Source organism: Saccopteryx bilineata, chromosome 9 (genome assembly GCF_036850765.1).
Source record: "Saccopteryx bilineata isolate mSacBil1 chromosome 9, mSacBil1_pri_phased_curated, whole genome shotgun sequence".
Lineage (NCBI taxonomy): Eukaryota > Metazoa > Chordata > Mammalia > Chiroptera > Emballonuridae > Saccopteryx > Saccopteryx bilineata.
Window position 1 is genome coordinate 40,244,181 of NC_089498.1, and position 17,368 is coordinate 40,261,548.

General features: G+C 45.9%; 1 protein-coding gene across 2 annotated transcripts in view; it reads left to right on the forward strand.

Annotated features, from left to right (window-relative positions):
* Positions 1-3,435: 3,435 nt before the first annotated feature.
* KLHDC4 (kelch domain containing 4) overlaps positions 3,436-17,368 on the forward strand; it is a 65,598-nt gene continuing 51,665 nt past the window's right edge. For both annotated transcript variants that reach the window (XM_066243519.1, XM_066243520.1), the window contains exons 1-4: positions 3,436-3,591; positions 7,328-7,419; positions 11,913-11,991; positions 12,589-12,687. In XM_066243519.1, coding sequence (XP_066099616.1) covers positions 3,493-3,591; positions 7,328-7,419; positions 11,913-11,991; positions 12,589-12,687 — 369 coding nt within the window. In that variant the 5' untranslated portion in view covers positions 3,436-3,492. The remainder of the gene's footprint in view (positions 3,592-7,327; positions 7,420-11,912; positions 11,992-12,588; positions 12,688-17,368) is intronic.

The window sequence follows — 17,368 nt, forward strand, 5'->3', positions numbered from 1 at the left end:
TTGTTTCCCTCCTTTTTCCTTTCCTTTCCCCTTTACCCTCTTCCTTTCTTCTTTTCTTCTTTCCTTATTACTTGCCTCATTTTACAAAGCATTTGAGGAACATCATGTTTTGTTTCTCTCATTAGAACAAAACCTTGAAGCTGGTGGGTGGGTCTTCTGTTTTGTATCTCCAGTGACTTGGTACAATGTCCACACATTGTATTATCCGGTTAATGAAATGACTATCAGCCAGATCAAATCATGACTTCATCTCACAGCTCAAAGAATCTCTTAAATTTGTATTTTGCGTTTTATTTTTCTAAGCTGTCATATGTTTTCACTTTATTCTCCCCAAAATTCTGTGTAGTAGGTGGGCAGATTAATATTCTTCCTCTCCATATGGGAAACATGCAAAGAACCGCCTCATCTATACCACACATGAGAGAACTTTCCAATTACAGTGATTATTGGTGGTGACAGTAATTTATCTATCTATTTATTTATTTATTTATATTTTTCTGAAGTTGGAAATGGGGAGGCAGTCAGACTGACTCCTGCATGCGCCCAACCAGGATCCACCCGCACGCCCACCAGGGGACGATGCTCTGCCCATCTGGGGCGTCACTCTGTTGCAACCAGAGCCATTCTAGCGCCTGAGGCAGAGGCCATAGAGCCATCCTCAGTGCCTGGGCCAACTTTGCTCCAATGGAGCCTTGGCTGCGGGAGGGGAAGAGAGAATCAGAGAGGAAGGAGAGGGGGTGGGGTGGAGAAGCAGATGGGCGCTTCTCCTGTGTGCCCTGGCTGGGAATCGAACCCGGGACTCCTGAACACCAGGCTGATGCTCTACCACTGAGCAAACTGGCCAGGGCCTGGTGGTGACAGTAATTTAGAAGTCCGGTCGATTATTAATACTTTTTCTCTCTTCTGGATTTTAACTTGAAGACAGTAGAGGGCATCTGACCACACAAAAGTACACTTGAAAGTTAATGATATATTGTTCAATTTAAGATAATCCATTAAAGTTTCAAAAATGTGACTTTTACTAAAATAGGACTCTGTACTTAATCTTTTTACTATTTTAGAAATCTGATCTCATTTTAAATGTTCTATTCTCTTTCTCAGTAACGAGAATTTCAACCTTACACGTAAATCACCATGACACATAATAGAAGAGTCTTCCAATTCAGCTTCAAAATTGTTTTGGATAATACAAGTATTAAGCTCTGAATCTACCAGATTTTTCTAAATCTTCAATAGGGAATGTGTTCCCCTTTTGCAGCCTTTAAGAGGGGGCCACTGTAATGTACTGCAGACAGATGTGCTGTGACTGAAGGGCCGTCTTGCTTCAAGTGCATTGCCTCAAGGTTACCTTATAATCTTATAAAAGTATAAAAGAATTAGGCATGTTCTCAAAGTCATATTGCACTAGAGAGAATTATTTCCACAGAGTAATAGTGGGGATTTGGCCTTTTGCAGTTTATTGTCGAAGATGATGATGTTCAGACTCAGGAGCTAGGTTTCTGTGAAATTCTGCAGCTTTATCTTGATCAGCTTCTAACTGGTTCTTTTTTCTATCATCACACATGTTCTTCTATTCTTGGACAGGCAGTTCTGGAGATAGTGGCAGCTTGAATCCTAGTCTATCTTTTCTTCCTATGATTTCCCCAAATTTCATTTTCTTCATCTTTTTTCTTTTTAAGTGAGAGGAAGGAAGGTAGAGAGACAGACTCCTGCATGTGCCCCAACTGGTCACTTGGCAACCCTGTATGAGGCCAATGCTCAAATCAACTGAGCTATTCTCAATGCCCAGGGCTGATCAATTGAGCCACAGGCTGCGAGAAGAGAAACAAGAGACAAGGGGGAGGGAGAGGGAAACAGAAGCAGATGGTCACTTCTCATGTGTACCCTGACCAGGAATCGAACCTGGGGCTTCCATATGCCAGGTTGACATTGTATCCACTGAGCCAACTGGCCAGGGCCTAAAGATTTTATTGATTGTCTTTACAGAGAGCAGAGAGAGGGGTGGGGAATGAGAAGTATCAACTCATAGTTCCTTCACTTTTAGCTATTCATTGATTGCTTGTTGTATGTGCTTTGACCCAGCAAGTCAAGGGTTTTGAACTGGGGACCTCAGGGCTTAGTTAGGTCAACGCTCTATCCACTGTTCCACCATAGGTCAGGCCATTTTCTTCTTAAATAACTAAGTTTCTGGACAAGGCTTGGAGTTGTTTGGAAAAAAATTCCTTCCTGGCTGTTCAGTGATTAGTAAATTGACTAGACCCAAGGAAATTTAAGGCTGAGCCCTGTGCCAGTTCACCCACCAAATAAAAAAACTAGATAATTCCTGATTTTTTTTTTTTTTTGAGTCAGAGAGGGATAGATAGGGACAGGCAGGAATGGAGAGAGATGAGAAGCATCAATCATCAGTTTTTCGTTGCGACACCCCAGTTGTTCACTGATTGCTTTCTCATATGTGCCTTGACCGTGGGCCTTCAGCAGACCGAGTAACCCCTTGTTCGAGCCAGCGACCTTGGGTCCAAGCTGGTGAGCTTTTTGCTCAAGCCAGATGAGTCCCTGCTCAAGCTGGCGACCTCCGGGTCTCGAACCTGGGTCCTTCCACATCCCAGTCCGATGCTCTATCCACTGCGCCACCGCCTGGTCAGGACTTTTTTTTTTAATTTTTTTTTTTTTATTAGAACCTGTCTTCTAAGTAATGATAAACATTTTCACTCTATGTCCAAACCATAGCATCCCATGTCCTACAAATGGCTTTCCCATTTATTATGTTATTTGAATCAAATACTAGAGTAGTTTTCTACCGGGCAGATCCAGTTTTTCACGTTTGATTAAATGACTACCTTTGGAGGGGAGATGTCATCAGTCCTGTTCTACTGACCAAGAAACACGTCCTCTAACACAGGACATTTGAAGGAAGCCATGTAGAAAGCAGGAGTGACAGGGCTGCTTTTCTTGAGCACAATATCCTCAGCACCTAACAGTATTGGCACGTTTTGTGTGGGAGAAAGGATTGTCTTCACTTAGGGACTGCAAATCCGTTTAAGTGCATGAACATCTTTCCGGGGATGAAGCCACAACAATCATTTCATTGCCTAAAGGGTCCAAGGTAGATAAAATGTGGCTCCCTTACAGTGTCACCTAATTGGGTCTTTCAGACAAGGGTAAGCAATTTGCCCAAATATAATAAAAACCGAAGCCAGCTTTCAAGGCTGCAACGCTCCAAAATCGACAACTGCAGCATCCCCCGGGACAAGTAATAACGCAGGGCGTGGACTGGCGGGAGGACGTGGGGAAGAGGGGACCAAGCGCAGGTCCGCTAATTTTGGGCGGAGCCAGAGCACGCAGCCCTCAAGTCTGTTTACATAGGCCAAGCCCGGCACCGCACTCCCGGAAGTGACGCATTTCTGAGCGCCGAGCCGGAAAACAAACTTCCGGCGCGCCTTGCGCCGCTTTCCATCCCCATAAGTGCGCGGGATCCTCCTCGGACCCAGCAAGATGGGCAAGAAGGGCAAGAAAGAGAAGAAAGGTCGCGGGGCCGAGAAGACGGCCGCCAAGATGGAGAAAAAGGTGTCCAAGCGCTCACGGAAGGAGGAGGTGAGCGGGGCGCGCTTCCGATCGCTCGTCGTCCGCGCGAGCTGCCTCGCTCCTGTTTGCTGGTTTCCTTCGTCTTTGTGTCACTGGCGTAGCAGGTTTTTTCGGCTGCACGCCGGAAGGGCTAGGAGTTGGTGTAAGAGGACTTGGGGTGATTGGGGTTGCCTCTCCGAGCGGCGTTATCTGGGGACAAGGGCTTAACTTCTGAGCCTCACTCCTCAGCTTTAACAGTAAATCTCACCGCAGTCCTGAGCAGTGAGCATCCGTGGAGTAAGTGTAACTCTGGGGTGTTCCGTAAGAGTTGATGGAAACCACCACTCTCTTCGTCTTCCTCTCTCGCTCACTTTCACTCAGCAGGGTTTGCAAATGGAGCAGGGCTAAACTTAAGAGTGGAGCGTTCTGCTTTCTGTTGACTTGTTCACCAGCATCCTAAACAATTTATAATGATTCGTAGTGTTTGCTGTGTGTCAGGCACTGTGCTCTGGTTTTAATCCTCACAACCAAATAAATTAGGTAGTTTTGGCGTCCCTATCTCAGGGGCTCAGAATTCACCGCTCAGGGTTACACAGCTATAAAGTAGCAAGAAATGGGAGATGAAGTGGGATGCCTGAAGGCAGAGACTGCTCCCAACTAGAAACACCGGTGAAAACGCCAATGACGTGACTGGGGTTAACTGTATAATGGTGGGCACTAGTGCCTGCTCACAGCAGGACTGTTAAAGCAGCTCTCCCGCCCTGGCCGGTTGGCTCAGCGGTAGAGCGTCGGCCTAGCGTGCGGAGGACCCGGGTTCGATTCCCGGCCAGGGCACACAGGAGAAGCGCCCATTTGCTTCTCCACCCCTCCGCCGCGCTTTCCTCTCTGTCTCTCTCTTCCCCTCCCGCAGCCAAGGCTCCATTGGAGCAAAGATGGCCTGGGCGCTGGGGATGGCTCCTTGGCCTCTGCCTCAGGCGCTAGAGTGGCTCTGGTCGCAACATGGCGATGCCCAGGATGGGCAGAGCATCGCCCCCTGGTGGGCAGAACGTTGCCCCTGGTGGGTGTGCCGGGTGGATCCCGGTCGGGCGCATGCGGGAGTCTGTCTGACTGTCTCTCCCTGTTTCCAGCTTCAGAAAAATGAAAAAAAAAAAAAAAAAAGGGGCAGCTCTCCCTTCACACTGGCTGCTCCTTAGTCCAGCCACTCCATTTCCCCACCTTATCCTTCTCTTCCCTTCTGCCCTAAGGAAGATAATTTCTGAGGTGAATGACACTGGACCAGGAGCTCTGAACTAATGTCACTATGTGACTCTGGCAGTTGCTCTTCTTCCCAGGTCTTTCTGTAAAATTCCAATCATTCAGTATTTGACTTGATTACCTAATACAGCCTTGGACAGCTGCTAAGTAATTAACTACACACATAGAAGTAGCAGGACATGGAAACTTTCATAGAGGGTTGTGAGGGTGAAAATTAACAGAGCCCATTTGGACGCTAGTTTTATCAGTATGTAGACCTGTGGAAGCTATAGCCTAGTAGCATCTAAAGGTTTCCTTGGGAAAACTTCCTTAACACAAAGACAGGTATAAGAATGGACATAGTAGTATTTATCTAAACAAAAAATTGGAATTGACCCAGATGTTCGCTCATCAACAGGCTGATAGAGAAGCTGTGATGGGCTAGTAACTCTGCCACAGTAAATTAGGTGGATTCAGTGTATCAGACTGTTTAGCAAAAGAGCAAGGTGCAAGAGGCTACATAGTATGATACCATTTACATGAAATTGAAAAATGTAAAGCAATCATCGCTTAACATTGTTACAGGTTCTATTACTTTCAGCAAAATGACATACAGGCATACCTTTACTTTATTGTGCTTCACACATTTTTTTTTGTTTTTTTTGTTTTCAGAGAGAGGGATAGACAGGGACAGACAGACAGGAACGGAGAGAGATGAGAAGCATCAATCATTAGTTTTTTTGTTGCATGTTGCAACACCTTAGTTGTTCATTGATAGCTTTCTCATATGTGCCTTGACCGCGGGTCTTCAGCAGACCAAGTAACCCCTTGCTGGAGCCAGCGACCCTGGGTCCAAGCTGGTGGGCTTTTTGCTCAAACCAGATGAGCCCGCGCTCAAGCTGGCGACCTTGGGGTCTCGAACCTGGGTCCTTCCGCATCCCAGTCCAACGCTCTATCCACTGCGCCACCACCTGGTCAGGCGCTTCACACATATTGACATTTTTTACAAATTGAAGGTAAGACCCTCCACCAGCAAAAAGATTATGACTTTGTGGTGGTCTGAAACTGAACCCACAGCATCTCTAAGGTATGGCTAAATACTGAAACCAGCTTTAGGCGAATTGAGATAAAAAAGTTAAGTTCTTATGGTATCTCATTACATTATAACAAAATGATGTTTATTCAAGGACTTGCTATGATATAGATATATTGTTCAGGGATATATAACATGTAGTAAAAGTGTAAAGAAATGCTGGAGAGTAATGAGCACCCAGTTCCAGATAGTGGCTACTTCAGGGAGGTGAAGATGGAACACATGGGGAAGTGTGTGTGTGTGTGTGGGTGCTCGTGGCAGTTTAGGTCAGGGGAATGTGTTCTGAATAAAGGAACTGAGGGTTCAGTGAAGTTTGTGAGGAGGTGGGTTTGGAAATGAGGCCAGAGAGGAAGGAAGAATGGTCTGCAAACATCTGACTTAACCTTCAATGTGGAGTGTGGAACCAAGGAAAGAGAGATGTGGGTGTGCGTATTTTGGGGCTGGGTAGGGAGGAAGGCAGGGGACATATCCCAGGTCTTAGCATGAGCAAGGTGAGGGAGTGACCTTTCAAGAAGAGAATAAAGATAGAAGGGGACTTTCCCAATGACACACAGGTCATGCATCTTCTTTTGGGGACGGGAGGGGGGTTAATACAGGGAAACAGGCACTGGTCTGGGGATAGGAAGACCAGGTTCCGGTGCCACCCATCTGGGCAGGTAAATCTTTTTTTTTTTTTTAAAGCAAGAGAGACAAGAAGGGAGAGAGATGAGAAGGATCAGCTCATAGTTGTGGCACCTAGTTGTTCATTGATTGCTTTCTCATCCTCATATGTGCTTTGCCTGGGGGGCTTCAGCTGAGACAATAATTCCTTGCTCAAGCCAATGACCGTGGGGTGACCTCAGGGTTTTGAGCCTGAGTCCTCAGCATCCCTGGCCGATGCTCTGTACATTGCACCACCACTTGGTTAGGCTGGGCAGATAAATCTTAAATCCTGTCTGCAGTTGTAAAAATAGAGACCCTCTTACTCGCAGTAGCTGCAGTCCGTACTTGCCAAATCCACACATTCAGGCTCTGTTCTAAGCAGACTGACAAATCTTGCTTACTGGGAGCTCTTATTGTTTCAATGGGAGGGAGATGGAAATAGAAAATAAAAAATAATTGAGCAAGAATTCTTATATTAGACACTGCTATGGAAACAGCAAAGCAGGCTGGTGGAGTGGTCCAGGTTTGGGTTTCTGAGAGGTGGTTGAAGATGCCAGTGTGAAGTCAGGGTGGGCTTGTCTAAAGTGGAAGGCCCTTTGGGGAGAGTGTTAGGGTTTGGAATGAGATGATATTTGCAAGCATCCACACTTTCAAGAAAACTACCTGTAAGTTGAAGCTCTGAGTATTTTTACACATGTCAAATTCTGTCACTGGAGGGTTGGAAAGCTGACTTGGGATTTTGACCCCATAGGTGGGTTTAAGAAAACATCTCACATGTGATTGCTTTTCTACCTTTAGGAAGACCTTGAAGCTCTCATAGCCCATTTCCAGACACTAGATGCCAGAAAGACTCAGATTGTGGAAACGCCCTGCTCCCCACCTTCACCAAGGTAAGTCAGCAAGGTTCTTCATCTAGCTTCTGAGACTTTTCTTCTATAAATTGGAAAACTGCTTTAAAAAGGCAGTATATTTTCATAAATAACCAGATACTTGGGACATTTTCATTATTAAAACCAGTTCTTATCAGCTCTGATGAAACATTTTTTCACTTTCTTCTGAAGAAAAATTATGAGGTTAATCAGATCTCTTGTCCTACAGAAACATGGGAATGAGGTCTCAGTGCAGCTGCTTATCTGGGAAATTGTGCCAGGTTGAAAATCTCCCCAGCTGGTAACAGTTTGTGGATAAAGTGTTGTCCCATGAGCTTTTCTTTGGTTAAGGTATTTTAAAAGTGCCTGTCACAGGAGGAAAATTTAAAATCACAATAGCTTTCAGCTGTGTTTGTTATAGTGCTTTTAATTTTTAATTTTTTTAAATTTTTATATTTTTCTGAAGTTGGAAACGGGGACGCAGTCAGACAGACTCCCGCATGCACCCGACCGGGATCCACCCGGCACGCCCACCAGGGGGCGATGCTCTGCCCATCTGGGGCACTGCTCTGTTGCATCCAGAGCCATTCTAGCGCCTGAGGCAGAGGCCACAGAGCCATCCTCAGCACCCGGGCCAACTTTGCTCCAGTGGAGCCTTGGCTGTGGGAGGGGAAGAGAGAGACAGAGAGGAAGGAGAGGGGGAGGGGTGGAGAAGCAGATGGGCATTTTTCCTGTGTGCCCTGGCTGGGAATTGAACCCAGGACTCCTGCACGCCAGGCCAGTGCTCTACCACTGAGCCAAACGGCCAGGGCTGTTATAGTGCTTTTAGATTCTTGTGAAAAATGTAGTTATTGGGCCCTGGCCAATCGGCTCAGTGGATAGAGTGTTGGCCTGGTAAGTGGACATCCCAGGTTCAGTTCCTGGCCAGGGTACACAAGAGAAGTGAACATCTGCTTCTCTTCCTCTCCCACTTCTCTCCCCCTCCCTTTTCTCTCCTCCTCCCCTTCTCTTCTTCTTCCCCTTCTCTTCCCTCCTGCAGCCAGTGGCTCATTTGGCTTGAGCATAGACCCTGGGCTCTGAGGGTGGGTTGTTTGGTCCCAGTGCGTCAGCCTTAGGTGCTAAAAATAGCTTGGCTGATTCGAGCATTGGCCCCCAGACAGGGGTTGCTAAGTGGATCCTGGTTGGGGTGCATGCAGAAGTCTATCTCCCCTCCTCTCACTTAAAATAAATGTGGTTATTAAATATAAATTGCTATAAGCCATTTAAAAAAAATTTTTTTAGTAAGAGAAAGAGAGAGGGACAGACAGGCTAGAAGGGAGAGAGATGAGAAGCATCAATTCTTTGTTGTGGCATCTTAGTTGTTCATGGATTGCTTTCTCATATGTGTGGTGACTAGGGGGGCTTCAGCTGAGCCAATGACCCTTTGCTCAAGCCAGTGACCTTGGGCTTCAAGCCAGCGATCTTTGGGCTCAAGCAAGCGACCATGGGGTTATGTCTATAATCCCATGCTAAAGCTAGCAACCCCATCCGTGCTCATGCCAGTGACCTCAGAGTTTTGAACCTGGGTTCCCAGCATCCCAGGCTGATGTTCTGTCCACTGCACCACCGCGTGGTCAGGCGGGGTATAAGCCATTTTAAATTAATTTGTAAATTAAAAGAAAATTCCACAAAGTTCTTTGTAGGATTTAAAACACTTGTAGAAAGAACTAAAATGAGTAAGCTTTGGTTTTCATCTGACTTCTTATTCCTCTGTGTCAATTCTTAATTTTTTATCTTCTAAATTTTAGTTGTTTTAGAATTTGTTTTCAGGCTCTGTAATTCTTTTATTTGCCAACAGAGCAGAGGCAAGGCACTGAGTGCACTGAGTTAGGAACCTAGGAAAGGCCAAGTGACCCTAATGAAGAGATAGACACCATGTCCTTCAGAGAAGGGGAGACATATTAACTTCACAAGCACCTGGGACTGTTTGGTTGGTTGAAAATGACTTGCTTTGTTTCCCTTAGAATGAACTCAGTCTCCCCAGAGTTGTCATCAGCCTGAAGGGAGACCTAGGTCCAGCAGTTCAGAGCTGGTCATAGTGCTGCCTGCACTTCATTGAGTTGCAGGTGATGTCTCTGGCACCTGAATTCCTCTGACCTGGGTCCCAGGATTTAATTACCATCTGTTGGTAGGGTGAGGTTGGCGTCTTGATTAGCCCCTGAAACAAATGACCTGACCAGCAGCTTTCAATCAGCTTCCACAGTTGAAAGTCCTTCCTGATTTTCATTTAATAAATTCTGTTAGGACTCTTTTATTTTCCTCTTTATTCAGCATGTTATTGTTGGGGCCAAATATAAGTTCTGCATGTGGTAAGATGTACTTTTTCATTTGAATTGTTGAAGCAAGTAAATCCTGGAGATCTTAAGGTTTTATATATACAGCACCTCTGAGGAAAGTCACTGGTGGGTTATTTTTGGGTGGCATATTTATTTATTTATTTTAGAGAGGGTAGAAGAGAGAGAGAGAAAAGTATCAATTTTGTTATTCCACTTATTTGTGCATTCCTTAGTTGATTTGTGTGTGTGTGTGACAGAGAGGGACAGATAGGGACAGACAGGAAGGAAGAGAGATGAGAAGCATCAATTCTTCGTTGCGGCACCTTAGTTGTTTATTGATTGCTTTCTCATATGTGCTGGGGTGGGGGGGGCTACAGCAGACTGAGTGACCCTTTGCTCAAGCCAGCAACCATGGGCTCAAGCTGGTGAGCCTTGCTCAAACCAGATGAGCCCACGCTCAAGCCGGCAACCTCAGGGTTTTGAACCTGGGTCCTCTGCATCCCAGTCCAACACTCTATCCACTGTGCCACTGCCTGTTCAGGCTCCTTGGTTGATTCTTGTATGTGCCCTAAGTGGGAATTGAACCTGCAACTTTGGTGCATTGGGACAGCGCTCTAACCAGCTGAGCTAATTGACCAGGGCCTGGCTGACATTTTAGAACTTTTCCTAAAGTAGCATTGCCTCCAAAGCCAGGTTTAATGTCAGGATATAATTGGAAAGGTTGGTAGTTCCCTGGGTCAGCTGGGAATATTTTCTTAACAGTTGATGGAGTTGACATATGAGATTAAGACCTTTTGCTTGGTAATATTAGTAACTTCTTACCTCCTACTTCTCCACCATTTTATGGTAACAAAACTATGAAAATTACTAATTTTTGTAAGTGTGTATATCTGCCAAGTATTGGCTGAGATGTAATTTATTGGGGAAATAAGGATAAGGCGCTCAGTTGCATCAGTAGTTCAGGGTACTCATGTGTCTGTGACTCGGAGAACCCTGAGTGGGTATGGACAGCAGTGACACTTCAGTACTCGGTGCTTAAATTCAGTTGTTTCCCAAGTTGTGTTTGTGACTTTGCGCAGAAAATGAATGTGTTAAGTGAAAAGAATTGTAGTCAAAGTACTTTGGGAAACACTGGTGTCCTTTTTTGAAAATTATTTCTTTTATTGTTATACAATATATCTAACATAGAAATTTGCTGTTTTAACCATTTTTAACTGAACAGTTCCATGGGATTACTTATGTTCACAACCGTCACCACCATCTGTTTCCAAGAATTTCATCACCCCAAAAAGGAACTCTATACCCCTTAAGCAGTCTCTCCATTCCCCACCTCCTAGTTTCTGGTGACCTCTACCCTACTTTCTGTCCCTCTGATCTGCCTGTTCTAAATATTTCATGTATGTGGAGCCATACAAGATTTCTGTGCTTTTGTGATGGGCTTTTTAAATTTAGCATAATAATGTCCTTAAGGTTTGTCCATGTTGCAGCATGAATCTGAATATTATTCCTTTTGAGGTTGAACAAACAGTATTTCATGTATGGATGGACCACATTTTTTTTTTTTACAGAGACAGAGAGTCAGAGAGAGGGATAGGCAGGGACAGACAGGAACGGAGAGAGACGAGAAGCATCAACCATCAGTGTTTCGTTGTGACACCTTAGTTGTTCATTGATTGCTTTCTCACATGTGCCTTGACCGTGGGCTTTCAGCAGACCGAGTAACCCCTTGCTCGAGCCTGCGACCTTGGGTATAAGCTGGTGAGCTTTGCTCAAACCAGATGAGCCCGCGCTCAAGCTGCCGACCTTGGGGTCTTGAACCTGGGTCCTTCTGCATCCCAGTCCGACGCTCTATCCACTGCGCCACCGCCTGGTCAGGCTGTGATAGACTCTTAAATTAGGACAGTTCTGGAAATTTTGGCACATAAGTCTGAGCACCTAGACTTGTCACTGCCTGATGATTTTAGCCAGATGCTGTCAGAGCAGCCCGGTCCAGCCCTCCTGGGGCAGGAAGCCTGGATATTAGCATCATGGCCCAGACTACTTTTAAGGGTGGTGCCTTAGCCTCTGTTCAACCCCAGGTTCCTCTTTCATAAAAGTTTAGTAAAGGCTCGTCCCTGCTAAAGGGAGAGAGAATGGCTTTTGGAGCGGGCATCAAATGGTTTGATTTTGTGTTGACCTGCTTCTTTTGTCTCTTGGCAGGTTAAATGCCTCTCTTTCTGCTCATCCCGAGAAAGATGAATTAATCCTTTTCGGAGGTGAATATTTCAATGGCCGAAAAGTAAAGTATATATTTTTTTCTTTGCTTTCCTAATTTCCATGGGTATCATGTGGAGTAAAATGAATTTAAAGCAGTGATATCAAATACTCTTTGGTCCTTTAACTCCATTCTCATGTGTTCCTCCTCCTGAGCCGTTAGGACTGGCGTGTGATGTTTTCCCTACAACATATCAGCATCCTTTAGTGACCTTTAGGGTCACTTTTTATTGTCTGCTTGAGATTGACCAGCACACTGCTCATTCAGACTGAATGTTCATGCTGTTCTTCCTCATGATGAGTTTCCAAAGTTGTTTTGAATAGGAAAAGGACTGATCAGTTTTAGAGCCAATTTTTATTTTTAAACAGGCCAGAAAGACTAGTGTTTCAGAGTTGTAGATGAAAGTTACTAAAGCATGGTGAACAGATGGGTTTTTTCTTTGTGTTGTCATCCCAGAGGATCCAGAGCACCAGCTGCACCTGCCCTGCATTGATAAGATTTACATTGCTTTAGGAAGCACATTTTCCAGGGAAGGGTAGCAATTGAGGTCCTTCTTTCCATTTATTGTCACTTTCATGAAAGCATCATTCATGACAGTAAAGTTCCTCTTCCTTCCTGCAGACGTTTTTATATAATGAGCTCTATATCTACAACATCAGGAAGGACACCTGGACCAAACTCGAAATCCCCAATCCACCTCCCAGACGCTGTGCTCACCAGGTATGTGTTGGTCTGTGTTAGAGACTGTTAGTACATGAATCTTGTGTGTGTGAGAGAGAGATAAGCAGGCAGAGAGAGAGATGAGAATCATCAACTTGTAATTTTGTCACTTTAGTTGTTCATTGATTGCTTTTGTGTGTTTGTTTGTTTGTTTTTGTATTTTTCGGAAGCTGGAAACAGGGAGAGACAGTCAGACAGACTCCCACATGCGCCCGACTGGGATCCACCCGGCACGCCCACCAGGGGCTACGCTCTGCCCACCAGGGGGCGATGCTCTGCCCCTCCGGGGCGTTGCTCTGTTGCAACCAGAGCCACTCTAGCGCCTGGGGCAGAGGCCAAGGAGCCATCCCCAGCGCCCAGGCCATCTTTGCTCCATTGGAGCCTTGGCTGCGGGAGGGGAAGAGAGAGACAGAGAGGAAGGAGAGGGGGAGGGGTGGAGAAGCAGATGGGCGCCTCTCCTGTGTGCCCTGGCCGGGAATCGAACCCGGGACCTCTGCACGCCAGGCCGACGCTCTACCACTGAGCCAGCCAGCCAGGGCCGATTGCTTTCTTATATGTGCCTCGACAAGGGGCTCTAGCTGAGCCAGTGATCATGGGATCATGCCTATGATCCCTCACTCAAGCTGGTGAGCCTGTGCTCAAGCTGGTAAGCCTATGCTCAAGCTGATGAAACTGTGCTCAAGATGGCGACCTTGGGGCTTTGAACCGGGGCCCTCAGCATTTCAGGACGACACTTTATCCACTGTGCCACCACTGGTCAGGCAGTACATGAAATTAAAAAAATTTTAATTGATTTTAGAGAGAGAGAGAAATAGAGAAATATAGATATGTTGTTCTACTCATTCATTCATTTATTGGTTGACTCCCATGTGTGCTTTGACCAGGGGTCAAACCCACAACCTTGGTGTATCAGGATGACATTTTGACCAACTGAGCTACCTGGCCAGGGTCTGTTTAGAATTGGTAAATAACAGACAGCCTGATACAGAGAGGCTTGGTCTTGTACGTGGTCCTCACTTTGCTGTTTTCTGACTTGAATTTGTTACTGAACTTCTTCACATGTCAGTGTTTTCACCTTTAAGATGAGATAAACACCTGCTCCTCTAGGTGCTGTGGAGATTAAATGAAATAACCCAGGTAAAAATATCTAGTATGGTACCTGGCATGTAATAGTCAGCAAAGTGCTCCTCTGTTTGAGTGAGAAAGACTCCATAGGCTCAAGGTCTGATGACTTGAGAAATAAAAATTGGAAAAGTGTTCAAAAATAGGTGCAAATGGTGCATGGATAATAATTATTGTAGAGTGAATAAGTCATAGCCACGGATAATGAAGGTGTAGCACTAAGTCAGCCTGTTGTTGACTAGTTTTTTCTTATCCCAAGGAACTGTGTCAGAGCTGTTAGCCTATCAGGGAAGGTGTCCTGGTTTCAGATTCCGTAAAACTGCAGTATGAGGACAGGTACTTGGTCTTGTTCATTACTATAAGCCAGTACTTGGAACAGTGTCAGGGCTCAAAAAACAATTTGAGTGATACCTCTCCAGGGTGAAGAAAGATGATCATCACATGAGCCCACCATGGTGTATATGGTTCTCCTTTTTCTGACTCCGTTCTCAGAAATAGTCTGATCTGAAATCGGAAGAGAGGAGGACCTGCCTGTCTGAACTGCATGAACGTCTTGTGCACATGAAGGCATACAAGTATGTGGGCTGGTTCATTTTCTGGAAAAGGAATACTGTTGCTTTCAGTTTTAAAAATTAGATCTTAGTACGCTTGGATTTTAATATGGATTTTGATAAGTTTGAGTTCATTTACTAGAGCCCACACCAGTTTTGAAGAGTGAATAATCTGGACCATGTATCTAAGCTCAGCTCTAAATCCTGCTCTGTCCTGTCCCGGTGTGAGCACTCTTGAGTCCCCAGTCCTCCTGAATCTTGTCAGATTCTTCGGCCCCCAGAACTCTGAGATCCAAAAATCATGCTCATGTAACATAATGCAGGCTAGGAGCTTCTTTTGTGTTTATTTTCTTACCCATTTTATTTATTTATAAAGATTTTATTTTTATTTATTTTATTTTTATTTTTATTTATTTGTTTTTTTTTTACAGAGACAGAGAGAGAGTCAGAGGGATAGATAGAGACAGACAGACAGGAACAGAGAGAGATGAGAAGCATCAATCATCAGTTTTTTGTTGTGATACGTTAGTTGTTCATTGATTGCTTTCTCATATGTGCCTTGACTGTGGGCCTTCAGCAGACCGAGTAACCCTTTGCTCAAGCCAGAGACCTTGGGTCCAAGCTGGTGAGCTTTGCTCAAACCAGATGAGCCTGTGCTCAAGCTGGTGACCTCGGGGTCTTGAACCAGGGTCCTACGCATCCCAGTCCAACACTATCCACTGTGCCACCGCCTAGTCAGGCAGATTTTTTTTTTTAAAAGAATTTATTTAGGCCCTGGCTGGTTGGCTCAGTGTTAGAGCATTGGCCTGGCATGTAGGAGTCCCAGGTTCGATCCCCGGCCAGGGCACACAGGAGAGGTGCCCATCTGCTTCTCCACCCTCCCCCTCTCCTTCCTCCCTATCGCTGTCTTACCCTCCCGCAGCTGGGGCTCCATTGGAGCAAGGTTGGCCCGGGCGCTGAGGATGGTTCCGTGGCCTTTGCCTCAGGCGCTAGAATGGCTCTGGTTGCAGCAGAACAATGCCCCAGATGGGCAGAGCATCACCCCCTGGTGGGCATGCCGGGTAGATCCTGGTCGGGCACATGCGGGACTCTGTCTGACTGCCTCCTGGTTTCCAGCTTCAGAAAAATACCAAAAAAATAAATAAAAAATTATTTATTCAGCCCTGGCCGGCTGTCTCAGTGGTAGAGCATTGGCACAGTGTGTGAAAGTTCTGGGTTTGATTCCCAGCCAGGGCACACAAGAGAAGTACCCATTTGCTTCTCCACCCTTTCCCCTCTTCTTCCTCTTTCTCTCTTCCCCTCCTGCAGCCCAGGCTCCATTGGAGCAAAGTTGGCCTGGGTGCTGAGGATGGCTCCATGGCCTCCACCTCAGGCGCTACAATGGCTCTGGTTATAACGGAGCAGCACCCCAGATGGGCAGAGCATTGCCCCCTGGTAGATCCTGTCAGGTGCGTGCGAGAGTATATCTGCCTCCCTGCTTCCAACTTCAGGGAAAAAAGAATTTTTTATTCATTTTAGAGAGGCAAGAGAGAGAGAAGGGCAGAGGAGCAGGAAGCATTAACTCCCATATGTGCCTTGACCAGATGATCTCAGGGTTTCAAACTAGCATCCTCAGCATTCCAGGTTGAGGCTTTATCCACTGCGCCACCACAGGTCAGGCTTATTTTATTATTTATTTATTTAGCAAGAGAAACTGACAGAAAAAGGGACAGATAGGGACAGACAGGAAGGGAGAGAGATGGGAAGCATCAATTCATTATTGTGGCTCCTTAGTTGTTCAGTGACTACTTTCTCATATATGCCTTGACCAGGGTCTACGAGTGAGTGACCCCTTGCACAAGCCAGCAACCTTGGGCTCAAGCCAGCAACCTTGGGCTCAAGCCAGCAACTTTGGGCTCAAGCTAGCGACCTTGGGCTTCAAGCCAGTGATCTTTGGGTGTAAGCTACCAACCATGGGGTCATGTCTGTGATCCCATGCTCAAGCCAGTGACTCCACGCTCAAGCTGGTGAGCCCACACTCAAGCCAAATCAGCCTGCACTCAAGCTGGCAACCTTGGGGATTTGAACCTGGGTCCTCTGCATCCTAGTTCGACGCTCTATCCACTGTGCCACTGCCTGGTCAAGCTTCTTATCCATTTTAATCATAGTCATTAATTAACTGGGTCCTTGAAGAGTTAGTCATAAAAGACTGAGATAATTTTTTCAAAGATTTTATCTGGCCCTGGCCAGTCGGCTCAGTGGTAGAGCATCAGCCTGGTGTGTGGAAGTCCCAGGTTCAATTCCCAGTCAGGGCACACAGGAAAAGCAACCATCTGCTTCTCTACCCCTCCTCCTACCCTTCTTTTTTTCTCTCTTCCCTTCCCACAGCCTTGGCTGGCTGGATTGGTTCCAGTGCAGTGGCCCTGGGCTCTGAGGATGGCTCTGTGGAATCTCCACCTCAGGTACTGAAAATAGCTTGGTTGCAAGCATGGCCCCAGATAGGCAGAACATTGGCCACAAATGGGGGTTGTCGGGTGGATTCTGGTCAGGGCACATGAGAGAGTCTGTCTCTTTTTTTTTTTTTTTTTTTAAGATTTTATTTATTCATTATAGAAAGGGGAGGGGGGAGAGGAGCAGGAAGCATCAACTCCCATATGTGCCTTGACCAGGCAAGCCCAGGGTTTCGAACCGGCAACCTCAGCATTTCCAGGATAATGCTTTATCCACTGCGCCACCACAGGTCAGGCCGAGAGTCTGTCTCTTTATCTCTCCTCCTCTCACTTGGAAAAGAAGAAAAAGAGCCTGACCTGTGGTGGCACAGTAGATAAAGCCTGGAATGCTCAGGTCGCTGTTTCAAAATCCTGGGTTTGCCTGGTCAAGACACATACGGGAATTGATGCTTCCTGCTTCTTCCTCCTCCTCTTTCTCCACTGTAAAATGAATAAATAAAATCTTAAAGAAAAAAAATAGATTTTATTTATTGATCTTTAGAAGGGGCAAACAGTGCTTTATCTATGTCAGGCAAGACT